Consider the following 18,898-nt stretch of genomic DNA (forward strand, 5'->3'; position numbering starts at 1 on the left):
AATGAAAAAACTTGGCATGCAGGGAATCTCCTGCTCAGAACACGATGAGTCTAATTCACCAAGAATTCCTACAAGTCCGAAAATCCTAGAGAGAAAAAGAGGTCCTAACAAATTTGGCATTTAGAGGGCAGCTGCTTATTTTAGAATATCTTCATTCATTATTCCTTCATTCGAACTCTTAGGAAAACTTACAGCAAATGATTCCACCATGATTTCCCATTTCATTAGAGAATGATACTAAATCCTCCATTTAAGTGTCTAATCACCATTACAAAATGGTAATACAGCCTTTCCAGGTCTTATGTTTGTCTGGAATCACTGATAATCCTTATCATTATTTTTATATTGATAAATCCAAATGCCCATAGACTTGTGGGTTTAACTGTTGGAGAGATTCCCCAAAAACAAGTGAGAAAAGCACACTTTGGTGTCTCCCTGAAACATCTATACACCAATGCATGGGCAATGAACAAAGAGGATTACAGAGGTTTGTATAATTAATGTAACTCCACGACAACACTGGGATCACGGAGACATGGTGTGACTGGGGTCTCCAGGAAGAAGAGGCTAGGAAGACTAAGAACAGTTGTTCTTTATGAGGAAGATCAGGAGCCAGTCAAGAGCTCACTGGTCAAGGCTAGCAGACAGAACATTATTGGTGCCGTAACAGGTGCCTGCTACAGCGAGTGAATATATGAAGACTCCTTCAGACAACTGGAAAGTTTCATGCTTACAAGCCCTGTTCTCACAGGGAACTTGAAGCACTGTGGCATCTGCTGGAAGGTCAACAAAGCAGAGCACAATATAGGGCATTTCTGTAGTGCAGTTGTGACAATATCCTGATCATGGAAAAGCAAATTGATAGACCTGATATATACAAACTGAAGAACTTGTAATGGGACGTTAAAGTTTGTCTACCATTGTCTGCAACGATGGTAAGAGTTCAGAAGCCTTAGAGGAAGGATAAAGTACAAGACAACCCTAGATTTCAGGACAGTAGAACCTAATCTCTGAAGGGATCTACTTAGAAAAACCCTACAAGATACCCAGTACAGAAGGGCCTAGTAAAGTTAATTGATATTTAAGGACCATCCCCAGCTCAAAAATGGTCTATCACTATATGCAGGATATCAAAGACCACAGGAAGCCTGCAAAAATGAGTAAGGAGCTTAGATATAAAAAGGAAACATGTAAGAGATGGAAGCTGGGATGGCTGATCTAGGGTAGGAAGAGGTATCTTACTGTGTAGGGATATGGTTGGGAAAGCCAAAATCTACCTTGATTTGAATCTGGGGAGTAAAATTCTATGACATGAAAGGAAAACTAGAGAAAATGTGGGGCCACTGCTAAATATAGCTAATGACAGTAACACAGAAAAACCAAGGTACTCAGCACTATCTTTGCCTCAAGTATTTACTGCTAAGACCAGTGTTCAGGAACCTGAGGTCCCCAAGAGAAGGAACAGGCAAAGCAAGGAAGACTTAGAGTTGGTGGAAGATTAGGTTATGGAGTACTTACACAGGACATATAGAAGTCTATTGGCTCTAAGAGGTCATACTCTTGAGCTCCAAGGGAGCTGCCTAATGTTTGAATGAGTGTACTCTTAGTCCTGTTACTGAAAGGTGATTACACCTCCCTGTTAAATAGAGGAGAGCAAATATCACATCTAACTTCAAGAGGGAAGATTGATGACAGACTGATCAGCCTCAGCCCCTGGAAGTGAGTATTAGCTGCCTCTGCCACCATTTAGAGTTGGACAGAAAGGAATTTCATCATGTCCAACAAAAAAAGATTCAAGTCCTGCACAGAGGGAGTACCAGTACCTGCTGAGTCTCTCCACCTGACTGGACAGCAGCCTGGTAGAGAGACCTCGAAGAATATAAAAAAACAAGCTGATTATAAACCAGTTATATGCCCTTGCAAGCAAATCAGATCCGCAGCTTCCTGGATTACATTAAGAGCAGCACTGCCAGCAGGTAAAGGGAAGGAATGCCAATCATAACTCGGCATTAGTTAGGCCAGGTATAGACTCCCCAGATAACACAGAGATGGGTTTACAAGAGTGGTTCCAGGAAAGGATTACAAAAATGATTAACAGAATGATACAGAATATCCTTGATACAGGAGTGTTCAGTCTAGAGAACAGAGGGTTGCGTGAGGATGGCTCTTAACTAACTGTATAAACAGGAAACCAGACTCTTCTAGGATAAGAGGTAAGAGGTACAAACACATGAAAAAAGCATTTTGTGTGGCAAGAGTGGATTTTCTTATTACAGTGGATTGTTCAGAGAGCTTGTTGAGTAACCATCCATAATATTATTAAAACCCCAACTACACTTGGTCTTAGACAAACTGATCTGGCTGATCCTGCTTGAGCAATCTCAAAAGCTCCTCTCCATCATCAAAGTTTCTCTTAAATGTATCACCATTTGGAGTAGCTCAACACCACTCCTTTTTTCTTTTTTATTTTCATAATGCTTTGCCTAATATTGTGCTCACCACTGTTTCCCATCCACCCACGGCATGCCTTTTTGCACTTATATTTGTTTTCTTCTGTTCCTCCTCTTCTCTTTGGACTTACTTTCCTCAATGGGAAGAAATTAAACTTGAAAACATTTCTAAATATCACTCTCCTAAAAAGCAAGTCAAAAGACTCTGTGGTTCCAAGTCTGCATGTTTATTAGAGAAAGGACACTTACAAATACCGAAGATATAATTTATGTTCCGGAAAACCAAACAAAACCCTCAAGATCCAAGTCAACCCATTCTTCACCTTCAAAATATACTTTTATCTTACAGTAACAGGACACCCAAAACATTTGAAATTTTAACACCTTTTACTTATGCTTTTTCTTGTTGTTGCTAAAGCAATTGTTTTAATACATAATTAATTGAAATATTAAGCTTTTAGATGTAATCCAAAGAACCAAATTTCTCCCCTCTGCTGAAATTCACTGCATTTTCTGTATCTCTTTTGTCCATTTAGATGAGAGAGTGTGTGTTTAGAGGTGAGTGGAATATTCTTGATGCAGTTTAATTAGTACTTAGTAAAGGAGAGTAAATAACTTTCCCCAGTCTTCTACTTACCCTTCTTTCTATACAGCCCAAATACTGTTAATCTTCATTACACACTGCTGGCACATATTCATCTTGCTTCCTATCAAGACCCACAGATCTCACCCATCGAAGCTACTCCCCAGCCAAGGGGCTTGTGCCTTCCCAGGTGGAAAAAAACTCTGCATTTATCCACCTTTACTTTATTGAGTCTCCTGCCACCCATTCCTCCTCTGCTTGGTTCAGGTCTCTCTGACGGGCAGTACCACCCTCGAATTTCCATCAATTTAACGTGTCTGCAAACTCGGCAAGAGTCCACTGTACTGCCACAAGATACTGAAGGTACAGGTCTCAGGATACATCCCTGCAGTTCCTTGCCTGTCATAATTTTCCAAGTAGTGTGCAACTTAGTAATGACTATCCACTGAGCCAAATCATTCAATGTTTTCTTTTTCTAAACCCACCTGGCTGTCCATCCTCCCAGTTTACTACAGGAATCATCACACTGGGACAGGATATTATGGGGACACTTGCACATTGAATTAAAGTACAACTTTTGTTCTACCATTGGTCACAGAGAAAATAATTTTATCACAGAAGGCAGATGAACTTGTAAGGCACAATTTGCTCCTGGAAGAAAATTTCACTCTGGCTATTCCTAATCATCACAATTTCACCAGCACTCCATGAAAAGTGTCCCTAACACTGAAATAAGGCTGACTGGTCCTCTTTTAAAACTGATGCAGTATTTGTCTTTCTCCAGTTGTCAGGGACAAAAGTCAAAGTGGTATTATTAGAAGTCAAATGTCTGTTGACACAAGCTGTGCATTTAACCATGTTTTGATCCATGGGATTTGCTTGGTCCTTTTCCTTGGGATGATTTGCCCTTTAAAGTCTTATGCTTTTCACCACCAGGACTAAAAAAATCTTAAATAATTGGGTTACTTACTCTTTGGCTCTCTCTGTAAGGCAGACATGGTTTGCCACTAAACTTCTGGAGTTTCAAAGAACAGGACATTCACAGTCCAGAAGACTCAACACAAATTACAAGCATCTAGTCTGCCTTTCCTCCATTTTGGGAAACCAACCTGAAACATTCAGTTTCCCCATACTGCTAGTTAAGATAAGGCAATATGCAGGGAAATGGCACAAAGGACAAAACAGTTGCTTTTTATGTTCTCTTTTTAAGAATCAGGAAAACAGAAGTATGCAGATAAAATATTTGTTTCATATCAGAAAAGAATTAGGGGAAAGCAAATCTTAAAAGAGTAATCCTTCATATCCTTTCTATTCAAGGGAACCTCCTGAAGATTTGTGCTCTTTAAGGTACAACAATGAAGCCTGCAGGTAAAGAGTGTGAAGGAATAGCTATCATCTGTGTAGAACATGTCCATCACTGAGTGTTTGTAAAATGGAAATTTCTCTCCAAAGAGAAAGGAGAAAGAAACAAGAAAAGGATATCTATAAGTCAGCCAATGCTTGTCAAAATGATTCTTTCATAGAATCACAGAGTGGTAGGGTTGAAAGGGACTTAAAGATCATCTAGTTCCAATTCCTAAGGACACAGGGACAGGGACACTTTCCACCAGACTAGGCTGCTCAGAGCTCCACCCAGCCTGGCCCTGACCACTAACAGGGATGGGGCATCCACAGCTTCCCTGGGCAACCTGTTCCTATGCCTCACCACCCTTCTACTACAAAATTTCTTCCCAATATCTACTCTTAACCTATTGAAGCCATTGCCCCTTGCTCTGTCACTACACGCTCTTGTAAAAAGAGCTCTCTGGCTTTTCTGAAGACTGTACCTTCAGGTACTGGAAGGTTCTAATTAGGTCACCCCAAAGCCTTCTCTTCTCCAGGTGGAAAAATTCGAATTCTCCCAGCCTTTCCTAATAGAAGAGGTGTTCCATTCCCTCAACTACCTTGGTGGCCTCTTTGGGACCTGTTCCAATAGGTCCATGTCCTTCCTGTCCCCTGCCAGGAACCCCAGAGCTTGATGCAGTGTTCTAGCCAGGGTCTCACCAGAGCAGAGCAGAGGGGCAGAATCCCCTCCCTGGCCCTGCTGACCATGCTGCTCTGGATGCAGCCCAGGACATGCTTGATTTTGTGGGCTGGGAATGCCCAGTCTCACCCACTGGACCCGAAGCCCTTCTGGGCAGAGCTGCTCTGATCTGTTCACCACAGCCTATATCAACACCAAGGGTTTGAGAAAATAGTTGCTGAGTCAAGGTACTGTATCTCATAAAGACCTTGCAAAGAGGACAATTACTACAGTGAATGGTAAAAGATCCACTCTGCTCATGCTCTCTTCATGCCTTATTCCCAGTCAGATACAGTTCTACTGTTTCACACTTGACAGAAACAATACATCCTGAATAAGAACCTTTCTCTAGAACTCAGGATGTCCCAGTATCTCCTGGGCAGCTTGTCCTATGCACTTGAATCATTAACAGAAGGCACTTCAGACTACTCTGAAGTCTCTTTAATAATATTCTATCCTTGTGTCCACTGTATCTTTTAACTCTTGACTTTTCCTCAAAACTGAAACTGCAACTGAAGAAAGGTTAAAAACCTAATCTGGAATTTAAAAGTGAACAGTTTTATTTCCTTATTCCCTTATAAGTTCAAGCAGAGAATTTTGCTCACACACCACTTCAGCTAACATGATTTCTTTTGTCCAGCAGGGTAATTAAGTAGTACGCAAAAACATTCTGGCTGTCAAGAGTCATTCCTGTTACAAGTCGTGAGATTATTCCCTAAGGCTGTGTATCACAAAGAGAGCAATCTCTAGCTGTAGAGACTAGGAAAAGCAATACAAAGAAATGCTTAAAAAGTTCTAGGCACCACCTCTACAGATTCATCATCAAAAATCCCAGCAGGCTTCTTGGCCACTCAGAATCTCTCTGGATTTGAAACAATCTTCTTGATCCAAGGGCAGTTCTCTTCTTCAAAGGAGGTGGCCAACTCCACTGACTTGACAAAGAGAAGAGGAAAGTGGGAGATACAAATTCACCTTTTTACTAGTTTTGTTGCCTAGAAGAAATATGCCACTTTTACATCTGTGCAAAAAAGCTGCAGGTAAGGTCTTCAACAATTAAAATTCTTATTAGTAAGACACCTTTGCTGATACAGAATGAAAGTTATTTGACAAAATGGGTCCAAGTAAATATTGTTAATATTTCACACAGCATCAAAACAATGTCCTCCCAGAACTTCCAGCAACAGTCCAAGACACTACAATAAAATAAATAAACCAGGATGTTATGCTGGGTAGAAAATTATGTAGGCATTAGGAAGACAAATCACATTAACAAAATTCCAGACCTAAAGAAGAACTGTGTTCACACAGACTGTGAGAACTGTAATATGGGGCACCTACCAAAATATGACAACAACTCTCACATGATGATGATCACAATATATACTGAGAGTGATACAAAGTATGGTACTGATATTTTCCGAATAAAACAAGGTACAACTGCCAGTAACTTTCTTTTCAACTAGATAGAAATTGACAGAAGTACAAGAATTCTTGAAATTATAAACAAAAAACGCCATGCACAGCTTTTTTCACTCACTATTATAGAAAACCTCACTAGTCTGTAAAGTGTTTAATTTCTGTGCCTTTGCAAAGCTATAAAACAAATGTATGTATGATTTTTAAAAAAATCAGAAGTTAAATATCAATAGAAAATCTTGTCCAAAAGAGCTAAAGGGAGAAGTTTAAAGTAAAATCTGTACAGATAGCATAAAGATAATTTTAAAATATCATACTGCATTCTGCGAATAAAATATGCTAGACTGAATAAATGAAGTAGTGGGGTGATAAATATGAATGCATACCATGTAAAAAAAAAAAGAAAAAAAGAAGACAAACACCAGATCTGGCAGGTTACAATACAGTAAGATATAAAAAAATATATAGAAAATAGAAATATATAGAAATATACAATAGGAATAAAAATTAAGAGAAATTAATCTGCAAAAAACCTTCCTTTTTGGGAGCAGGAATTCTCATACAAAAACCTGCAGAACTAAAAGATGACAAATATGAACATGAAAATTTAGGACCATTCTATTACATTCTTTTACAGCTGCACAGGTGAAGATACCAAATTCATTAAACATTCACTCATCTAAAGAAAAAAATTACATTCACTCTGCATAATTTATATCTACATTCTTATACATCTCCAAAGGTTTACGCAAAATATGAGTCTTGGTATTGACAGAGTCCTTGCTAAACTCAGACTTTCAAGGATTTACTGAAGAAAAGTAAGATCTAATTTGGTCTCTGTCTTCAATTCTAGGAAGAAGCAAACGCAGAGCATCATTTGATCTACTTTGATTTGGTATGGTTAATTTTAATATATCTGCTGCCTCCATGGTTAAATTGTGAACATTAGCCTCAAAGACAACAAGTCTTATTATTCTGGATTACAAACAAGTGTTGTCTTTATGAAATAAAACACTCTTCCCAAAGAAAAAAATGGATGTCTAAAACTGGAGATGCAGCACCTTGGCAGTTAAAATCAGTTCAGAGGTACCACAGGCACTTCTAAATAAGAATCTCACATTCAGAGAAGCTGATCTGCAAGCATGGACACACAGTCATGAGAAACCTTAAGTCCTATTCCATTGCCAAAGCATTGCTGTTTCCCTAGTATTTGCATCAGAGACACAGAAAATCCTCTTCGGTATGTTTTAGACATCCTACAATTAAAAATTTCAGCTGCAATGTGAATACTATAGAATGAGAATAATGAGTGGTCAATTATTCTGCATAATCATGTTTGCCTCCCCTGCTCAGTCTCATCCTCTATTTGGTAATATTCGCTATTTCATATATATTTTCCAAAAGATGAGCTAATGATGACAGACTGTACAGGAATTTTCCTTTTGGTTATGACTAAGGCATGAGTAACAGTGTGCCCAAAAAAGTATTCATCATATGTTCTACCAGCTTCAAAGCATGACCACAAACAGAATATTCTTGTTATTTCCTGTGATTATGCCAACAGCTCCATTAAATCTTTGTCAAAAGCAACCAGATCAATAAATCAAACCTTCAAATATGGCATAAAAATTGTTTAATATGAAGTCTCTTTGATATAGTACCACAAAGGAAAAAAGTCCAAGAGATGAATATATCCAATGCAACCCTAAGACCACCTCTGCCTCCCTTTACTGCCTGCCAAGGTTGCTCTTCAGTAGTACAGAAAATCTACTCATTAGCACACAATCAATTAATCACAAACATATATTCATAAAAAATTCAAAATAAATTTCACCTTTATTTGAGACAAATAGGTAATGCTAACATCATGTTAAGAACTCATAATCACATATCAATATTATAGAATAGAAATATATTAATTATATTATTCTAAATTAAAATAATAACAACTTCATTATAATTCAAAACTAAATTAATATATTTTATGTTGTTTATATTATAAATTAATTAAAAATGAAACACTGAAATTGGTTTTTAATTTGCAAATCAACATGCCTGAAATTCAAAGCAATTTCTTTTACATGCTCCTTACACAAATCTATGAATACTACGAGATTTTTCTTGTTCTTTTACTACTAATTGAAAGGAGTGAGTTGGGTAGTCCAGGTGATCAGAATTATTCTTTGATAAATTTAAGAAATGACAGGGACCAGTTAACCAAACTTTCTGCAAAAAGTTGATTACTTCATATACAATCTATCAACATTTAAAGGAAATCAGAGGTCTTAATTAGGAAGAAAATTCTCTGAAATATGATTCCATCTGAAAAATGGACTTAAATTCACCACCTTAGAATAGGTATTTGTCAACTGTGTTGTTTTCCTCCCAACTCATTCCAGAGGATAGTAACTGTAAGTATCACAAGGAACCCTACTGTACCTGCCACAGTACTGACAGTATTTGAATTTAGCATCTTCTAGTTTGAAGCATAACTATCAGTTTTATTTAGATATAGAAAAGACTACCCTATAGAGTTCCAACCAGAATTTTTTATTAGCCACTAGGTGCTTCCTTTTGTCAATATAGAATATATTTTGATTATCCTATTTTAAATGTATGGAGAAAACTGTGAAAGAATATATGTAGGCAACAGTTGTAAATTTTTTTTTATCAACAGGCAGTGTAACTTTATGTAAACTACCCTCTGGAGAGTTCTATTTGTAGAAGATTGTGAAACCCACCCCTGACTCACCAAATGTCACTAGCACTAAATGCACTACAATGAATATCTGCATCTCTCCATTGATATTAATCTCCATTTCTTAATCTCTTCTCTCTTTCAAATTAATAATTCAAAATATCTACTAATTTTCTTTCTAGCCTTGTATTTCAAGTTTGAGGTTTTTTTGCTTTGCCTACAAAACAAGCCCGTGTGCCTCTTCTACTTCATAAAAGATCACTATAATGCACCAAGATTGTCTAATAAAACCCCTGTAATTCTAAAATTAAAACTCACCCCCAAAACACTTTAATTTACTTTCATACTCTACCAAGCCAACATCTTTGCTATTTCCCAGTACCAGATAAGACTGCACCTTTAAACAAAACACTAAATTAGACCTGATTCAGAGACTTCTGTGTGTCTCTCCAAGTAACCACATCCTACACTAAGTCTTCCTACAAATACAACATCCTCTTTCCTTGTAAAGTAAATTACAAAGAATGCAGTTAGTTTTCAGAAACACACTCCCTGAACAGTAACACTCCAGAGTAAATGAGGGACATGCCAACATTAAATCAATCACAGGTCATCTATTCATCCCTAAGAAGGCAGTAACACAGCTTACTGACTGCAGTATCTTAAGGATCTCTCCCAAAAACACGGTTCTTAAAGAACCATATGGAAGTTTAAAAATTAAATAGTGAAACAAAGCACAGATATTCAGGTAATCTCAGTCACAAGGAAAACCTGCAGTTCCCACATCTCACAGCTCCACACTTTACTTACCAGAGGTTGTAATACTACATAAATATTTTATTCTTTAAAATTTTATTTAGCCAGTTCAGAGACTTATTCAAATCAACAGAGATGACTCATACTCACTGAGATCTAAGGGTTCCCAATTATCTAAAAAATTACTGGAACACACTCTTATCAATCTGAATCACACATATTACATAAAAAACCTTATGGTTGCCTCCAGCAATCTCAGGAAAAATAAAAATTCTGACTTACAGTTAAGCCTCCACATTGTAAAAACCATGCATTGTAATTTTGTAATTCACACAGCTGCGGAATCAAAGTATGACATTAAAATTCATCTAGTGGTGACTAGCAGATAAAAAAACCAAACCAAACACACTTCATATGATACGTAGAGATTTTCTGAGTTGGTCAAGCAAATCTTACCCCAGCAGAATTTTAGCATGAACCTCTTTGTTAGTCCTTGAGATTTCTCTCAAAGAGGTAATTTCTGCATCAAACCAAAATCCTCTTTCTTCTGGTGTCTCAACATTGTAGTTAACCATCACCACATCACCCACTTTTAGTTCACTCCACTTCAGAATGGTTCTTGCTCGGGGTCGAAGATTAACTGTGTCCATTTCTATGACGCCATTTTCTGGGTACCTTGAAAAGCAAAACCAACAACACCAATGATTATGACTCCTGTAAAAGCGAAAAGAAAGTCACAAAAGAAAGTCTTTTTTTTCAGAAGTTTGTAAATGTTCTTTGGGCACACAAAAAACAAAATCTGACCTAATATCCTTTTTAAAACATAGCTTTCCTCTAAATACAGACTATGAATTTGTCTCATCTCAGATGGGAAAAATAGCCTCCATGATTTTCTCAAAAAATAAAAAATAACAATAATAATAAAAAAATTACATAAACCTATATGCACTTTTCGATAATTCAGTGTTACTAGACAGCACTCTAACTAAAAATCCCAATAGAGGAATGAAACCTTTCCAAATTTGAGGTGTTTTTCATTTCAACACTACAGTTTTCTTATATTCTGCTGAATAAGGCAACTATTACTTGATACTAGAGCCTACATTTGCACATGTGCTGGAAAAATAGCAGAATATAGATATGATCAAAATATTAATTGTAAAAAAAAAGAGCTAGCCTGTAACAAAAAGTTAAAAGATGCTGAAGTGAAGTTCCTTTTTTCATACTATGTGTAGGCAGATAAAAATGATGGGAGCTACAGGAGTACTACTACATGACTTCACAGAACACATTTAACAGAGAAAATGAAATTAGTCTACTACAAATAAGCAGTTGCTATTAAAATTATTCATTCTCCCTTCTTAAGAAACAATGTTGAGGACGATGTATCTTAAATTATATTTTCATCATGCAATTACTGGCACTTTACCAAGAGGACTCACAGTTAATATACCTTTATCAAACAGCATTGCTAAATATTACTTGGAAAATCTTACTCTTACTAATAAAAGTATGACTCTACCACTTTACAACATGCCTCCTGATGATGTGGGGGGCTGAGGGACAGTGGAGATTTAGTGCTTTAAAGAAGCATGAACCACAACAGTTTAAGAGTGGGTGTACCTTCAGATAAACTAATGGCTAAGTAAAAGAACGTATCTCTAACTACTTACAAAAGTTAAATACAAAGCCTGATTTTAGATCCTAATTATAAAATTTTGCACAACAGAAGTTACATGATACAAAGACAGGTGCTTGGGATCAAGTCATTATCAAAACAGTAGTTTCATAAGATGTAACTCCACATTTACTAAGGTGCTTTTGCCCATGTAGTTTCCATATTCAGTGCATACTGAAAAGCTAACATTTGAAGTTTTGCCTTTATGTTATGCAACTTTCACCTAACAGAATTACCATACCATCATACTATATTAATTATTAATATTTTAACTGTACTATCCACAAAAAAGATGATTGATTCACCTACAGGATATAAGACAAAGCAAAAAATAGCTATAGAAATTATGCCTATTCTATTGAGTATTGAATAGCATCACATTATTGTACAACAGGCTACTGAAATCTTAAGATAGCTATGTTTGACCTATTAATCAGTGCCAAAAGTTTTACAGTAAACTTTTCCTAAAGTTTTCAGAAGACAGCAAGTAGAACATAGTAAATAAAGACTCAGTTTACTTGATCTCTGAAACCAAAATAGTGTTTAAACATCAGGAAACTAGGGAAGCTAAATCAAAAATAGACACAATTTATGTACACAGCAAAATAATCAAATAAGAAATACATATGGGATGGTAAAAATAACCAATAAACATTTTAGAGGTTTCCATGTCACTATTGAAAAAAGAAAATCAAAATATCTGACTTACAAGAGTTGATCCATAGAAACTTAATCTTGATCTGAAAAATCTATTCTCTTCTGAAAGTAAAATGTCTTCAGCTTTTATTTTTCCTGGGCAAGCTCTGGACCAACCTTTTTCCCTAAATTCAGATTCATATTATCTTTCTAACCCCTATACAACTCAAAACAGATTGTTCCTATTGTATGGATGAGGAATTTCAAAGACTGTCATCGTTAACAATGTCTCCACGGTTGTTCTTGGAAGTAGCTCAAGAAAAAACTGAGTAGAAGTAAGATCACTTACTTCTTTGCTAAGATCACTTACCAAAAAACACCTCCAAAATCCCCTTTTATAAACAGAAACTATTTTCCAAAGGAAGAAAAGGAAGGCTGACTCTCCACTGTGTGCATTTTTCCTCTAATCAACTGGTCAGAAATGCAAGCTTACAAACTTTAGAAAAAAACAAATGAGATTTATTTTGCCACATTTTACTTTTCCTTTGCAAAGGGTTATAGATATTGAATGTTTTTACTGCTGTAACTTCACACAGAAAGAAATGTTTTCATGGATGCTGGTGAATGCTAGCAGCTATTTAACCCTTCACATTAGTCCATAACTGACATGAACATATGCTGAAAGTGTTTTCTCATTTATTGAGTTACTTTTAAAAGCCTAAGATCACACTCAAGAGAAAACAATTAGACTAGCATAAATTTGGTACAGTCAAAATGAAGATTACATGGCGCAATTAAACCTTTAAATTTAAAACAGCTGGGGGCAGTTCCTTGGTTTTTTATGTTTTTAGGACGTTTGGCAACTAATACTGAGAAAATGAAGCTGTACCAACAAGCATAATCGTAAGAGTTTAATGAATATTATGCACCATAGGATGTCTCTATTTACCTCTAATTTCATTCCTCCCTGTAGTAATTTCTAACACTAACATAGTGTTAGATAACATAAATCAAGGATTTATTGAGATTTCCTATCTGTGTAGACAGTCTCCATAGCAAAGAATAATTCATGAAGTAAAAATTCTGGTATTTCTTGGCTATGGTCAGATGGCTGGCTGTGTCAAATGCTAGGACACATAGCAGTTCCATGTCAGAATAAACCCAAGCCTAATTAATACTGAGACCTTGCAACTTTGCATACCCTCTAACACTTTTCCCAGCTGTTACTGGAACAATTAGAACCGGAAAGATAATATTCTGGGAACAAAAGTAAAGACTTCCCATCCACTCTCCATACTAGTACAGTGAGAAATGTTACTGCAGATGTAAAAATTTAAAATTATTTTAAAATTAAAATTATTAAGAAATATTAATAAAATGAAAGCATTTTATTTCTCAATCAAAAAATTCAGAAAATAATAATTCCAACCCTGCAATGAAGGAATAGAAGGGTAAAAACAAAAAATGAAACAGAAAGGAATGAACTGCTGGAAGAGGTAAATCTGACTAAGAAGGCAGAACTGGACAAAAACTAGATTCCTACCATCCCATTTCCTTATAACCTGAGGAAATAAATAGCCTTGTTTTGCTGTAGTATTTGAGAAAGCCAAGACAGTGTTTCAAAAAGCACTACACTGGAAGACCATCCATGTAAGCCACAATTAGGAATGGGAAAAATAAAGAAAATATCACTGGAGTAGTTGAGCTGTGCCCTTCCAAAAAATCAGCAGGTCTGATAATTTGATAATTACAAGAAAAATAATGTATTTCGAAAGACAGACTGGAAGACACACTGAATATCAATATAGATAAAAATCAGTCACATGGAACATAAACAGGATTTTGAGAATCTTACCTAAAAACTAATAATGCCAGAATTAAGCAGCTTAAACACTGAGAAGCCATATTAATAGCCTGAAGAGAACCATCTTACTTTCCTAATTACTTTAATTCTAAGTTTCAAGAAAAAGTAACTTCTAGTCTAACACCACTGTCATGTATGGACAATATGGATACTCCAAAGGGAGATAACCCGAAAATAAGAGTATCAAAACATAAGTTCAGAAGTGTAAGAAATACAAAGAATGTTCAATTGGTAATACAATAATGCTGTATTATAAATTTAAGTAATTTGAATATAATGAAAACCAGGCTGACTTCACTAGAGAGCAGACTAATCATGCATAAGTCATGCATTTTTTGAAAAAACTTTCCTCAGGAGTGCAAGGAGAACACACCTAAATCAAGATAAATGAGTAAGTAGCAAATTACTAATAAGGAGTAAATCACTAATCACACATTTTTTTCAGCAAAGAATAATTTTTAAATGAATAGAGTTCAACTGTTATTATTTTAATTGTTCTCTCAAACACATACTAGGGCAGCAAAGCTTCCCTCCCTTAGCTCAAATCCTTTCTAAAAAGACGTAAGAAACACCCAGATTGTCTCCTCAAACTATTTCCTTTTCAGTTTGCACAAGGTGTCTAATCATTAGAAATCAAAGCCTTAAAATTAATGCCTCTTGTCAAAACCCGGACTATAATACATATAAATACATTATGAAACACAGAATATGTGGTCAGAAACCAATTGCAAACGGGACATACAAACTTACAAGGAACAGACTTCTCAAAATGAAGAGCAGTAGTGTGCAGATACTCCCATTAAATACTTTCAAGTTTGAATTATTCCGGTGGCACGCTTTCTAGTGAGAATATATGGAAAAACAGATATCTGACATAACAGCTCTTTCATTACTTTTGCCTAATAATATGTATGAGGTAAAAATTTTGAATGAGTAAACAAACTAATCACTGATATTAGGAACTGCAAAACGAAACCACATAGCTAGGAGAGGTGCTCCAAGTAGTCACTCAGACTATTTATAAAAAAGGTCTGTGACTGACATAAGGTTGGAAAAAACATGTGTTACTCCTAGGAATAGATTGTCTTAATATTCTACTTAGCAGACAATATAGCTTTTATTCCTGCTCCTCTTCTGAAATTCTAGACTCTCCAACATAAACAAAAGGAAGTAAGTGCTATAACAAAACTACAGTCTATAGCTCCAGTAATTTTGTCACGTTTCCAGCCATTAACTTCATATCCTTCAAAAAAAATCCTCACTTCATTGTCTGAAACTACAGTCAGGAATCTGGCAGCATGTGTTCTCCTGATTTGCACTCTTTCCTGTGTTTGATGTATATAAAGAAAAAAGTCAAATAACTCAGCCGAACATTTACAAGGGTTAATTGAGAAACACATGGCATGCAAAGGAATGTATTTTGGCGTTTCTTCATGGAAGACAGACCGTTTGCATCATGCACTATCATTAATGCTGAACACAGCAGCTACCTCTCAAAGAAGCAGGGAATCTTTCCTATAACCAGCCCTGCTGAGCGAAGTTACTTGACTGATGAACGACAAAACTCAGTAACATTCACCTAGTAAACACTAAGTTTTCAGATATATTAGGAACAAGAGCACTTCCCTGTACAGTCACATAATCACAAAATTCAATGCAACTACATTATCAGATGTACACAGCTGGAAAACAAAGTATAAGAAAGAAGTAGGAGCTACCTCATCTGAGAATGGCCCACAGTGTCTTTTGGTCCCCAAAATCAATTTATCAATAGTGTGATCTATGTGAATTCTCAGATACAATCTATTCAATCTCAGTCTACTACTTAAAACTGAAGATTTCAAATTAAAAATATTCAGAAAATGAACCCGTTAAGGAAGTCTAACCTTCAAACCATTCCTTGAAAAATAATAACAAGTTTAATACTAGTATTCTCTTGACGATCTCTTCTGATGTGGATGACACTTTGGAAAGTGGGTTTTTTTGACCAGGCAGTACTTGGAACTTTTCTCCTCATTGCTTCAGAACAGCCTGTGCTTTCCAGCTGTAAGACTGTGTCTTGCATATTGCTTCAACAGCCACACAGGATGACTACACCTTTTTGACCCCTGTGGCAACACAGTGAAATCCTAATTTTCCTAATGTGTGGTACCCCTTTAAAATCCAAGGGCATTACTCCAGAGCTCACATTAAGCATGAAGTGAACAGAAGCAATTAGTTCCCTAGAAGAAATAACCACAGTGTACTTTATGGCATATGACGCAGATTTTACCTCATGGTTTAAACTTAAATTCTCTGATTGTTATAAAACCTGAGGGGAATATCATCAGCCAAAACAATGGCCTTGGAAAAAGTTACCTACACTTGAGTCACACTTAATCTGTACTTGTATGTAAGTTGTTACACTGAAATTTCTCATGCTGCAGAAGCATCCAGCCTCCCTGTGGCTTCTGCTGAGAGCCTTCTCAAATGGAAAGACTTTATTACAAATGACTGAAACAAGAAAAGAAAGGAAAATACATTACTTGATTGCAATCCAATTACTTAGGTTAAATCCCTACGTCTTCCTGCTGCTTCAGGGAGCTAACTATCAAGAAGCTAATACAGAATGAGAACTGTCTCCCTGTAACTAAGTACACTATAACCAGTGCTACACCAGTTACAAATATGAAATACAGTAAGTTAAGAGGAAAGGGCAAATGCTGATATTGTAGCAAGCTGTGGTGGATATCACCTACAGTTATCTCAGTTAACCTTTGGATCTCAGCACGTGTTGGATTCCTCACAAGTCCTTTTAAATCAGGATTTGGCTTTCTTATGTTCAAGACAGGTTCATTTCTTCTGCATTTGAAGTCAGTTACTGGGAGCAGAAGAAAGAAATGTATGATAGCATTGTATGAAACCTGATAGCACATCCTGGACTTCAAAGTGTTTAATGGCTCCTTGTGATACCCACAAATGCAAATGTGAAATGGAAATACAGGGAATAAAGTCTAAGAGGAGGAAGTATACTAACAAAAGCAGCAACACACCTTCAAACTGCTGCCACCAAGGAAAAATCTGCATTCAGAAACTGAAAGCAGAAGATGGACTGTCACACAGAAGTTACATAGCCACAAATGGATGTCAAGAAATTTGATACTGCCTGAAGGTCAGCATTGGTGTAGAGAAATTAGGGCTCTCAAACAAGTTCAAATCTTTTAAACATTTGCATTTAGCAAGGATAGTGACTCCAGCTTAATCTGAAACTGAGTTCTGCTCCTCCCAATACCCCTAGGTTTTCTCCCTGCAGAAGTATGTGGGTCTTTTAACTATTGCAGCAATTTAATTAAATACTAGACACATAGCTGGGGTGGGGCCTGGTGGTGGAAGAGGTGGGAGAAAACCACTATGGAAACAGCTCACCAGTGCTGTTATCTACAAAATCACAGAGCAATCTGCAGTACCTCCTACCTGTGGCAGTCAAAGCTGGTAGAAGAGCTCTATTTAGTCAAAAGGTAGTTACCCCTTTGAAATTACTATAATTAATTCTTGCCCAGAAAGGGTAATTTCCCTTAACTGTACTCTTTGCAGAAAGAGCTCTGTCATTTTTTCCTGTCACATTCACTGTAACTACACTATTTAAACAAGAAATGGAAAGAGGAACGAATGAACACTGAGTCGCTCAGAGGAGGAACACTTTTATGAAATCCAGAACTGTGTATCAAAGCACTTAGGTATTGTACAGGATTTGTGATGTGTAAATCTAGCAGCACCGCTGCTAAAGCAGTGGTTTAAGTTTTCTCACTTAAGATAAGGACAAGCCCTGCCTAACCCTTTAAGAAAAACTAGTATAGGAGAACATACTGGTCTAGGGGGTAGAGTACACCAATTCAATGCATTACAGGTGACCTAGCCCTCAACTGTAACTTTTGTGGTGTTTTTTTTTCCAAACTGGAAGGATGTAACAGACAGAAAAGCATCAGTTATGATTTGAGAAGTTGTGCACCTGTGCCCACCTCTGACATATAGCCCTTCCAATCTATTAAAGTAATTTTGATGGCTTTACTGGCACCAGGTTTATGTCTTCCATTTTTAAGTAATTTTTACTCTATTTCAGATAAAGATTGTTTTTGTGTCATCTAAGAATATCTGTTGTAGGAAAGACAGAGCTGAAACTGTTACCCATGAGAACCATCATCTACCAGAGATAAAAAGGAGAAGAGCTTCTCCAGAACAACACTGCAAGGATAGACTAGAAAATGTCAAGTACATCTGGCAGCAAAATGCTTAATCCAAACCTGAAAAACAAAACACCCACACACCAGTAACTGTGCAGGGCATAGTACTCACAGTAAGATATAAAGCTTGAAGAAATGGAGTGAAGTGATAAATTAATGTATTTATGTAGGAGAGAGCAACTGTGTGTCAAAGCACACTATGATGTTTCTACTTATCCACATCAAGCAAAGAGGTGGCAGAATACAAGTGTTGTCTATAGACATCAGAGGTAAAAACACTAATGTATGAAAACAAAGTGGTAGAAGCACAAATGTAGTTATCATTGGAATGTGCGTGTTGGGTAACACTAAAGCAAAAAAGGTAAGACCCCAAAAGAATTGTATTGGGAACATCCACCAAAAACTTTATCATTCATAAATGTACAAGTTGCACTTTCCAATAATTTTTCTTTCCAAAAGCTTTAACTTTTTTACTGTCTTAGACTGAGCAGCTTAACTGTGACAATCTTGCCATATTATGCTTCTGTGCCTTACT

General features: G+C 36.5%; 1 protein-coding gene across 7 annotated transcripts in view; it reads right to left on the bottom strand.

Moving 5' to 3' along the window:
• Nucleotides 1–18,898, bottom strand: part of UHRF2 (ubiquitin like with PHD and ring finger domains 2) — a 78,893-nt gene that overhangs the window by 38,593 nt on the left and 21,402 nt on the right. For all 7 annotated transcript variants that reach the window (XM_023943460.2, XM_086867895.1, XM_086867894.1 and 4 more), the window contains exon 4: nt 10,422–10,640. In XM_023943460.2, coding sequence (XP_023799228.2) covers nt 10,422–10,640 — 219 coding nt within the window. The remainder of the gene's footprint in view (nt 1–10,421; nt 10,641–18,898) is intronic.

The sequence above is a fragment of the Cyanistes caeruleus genome, chromosome Z, assembly GCF_971803275.1.
Source record: "Cyanistes caeruleus chromosome Z, bCyaCae1.hap1.1, whole genome shotgun sequence".
In the NCBI taxonomy this organism is placed as follows: Eukaryota; Metazoa; Chordata; class Aves; order Passeriformes; family Paridae; genus Cyanistes; species Cyanistes caeruleus.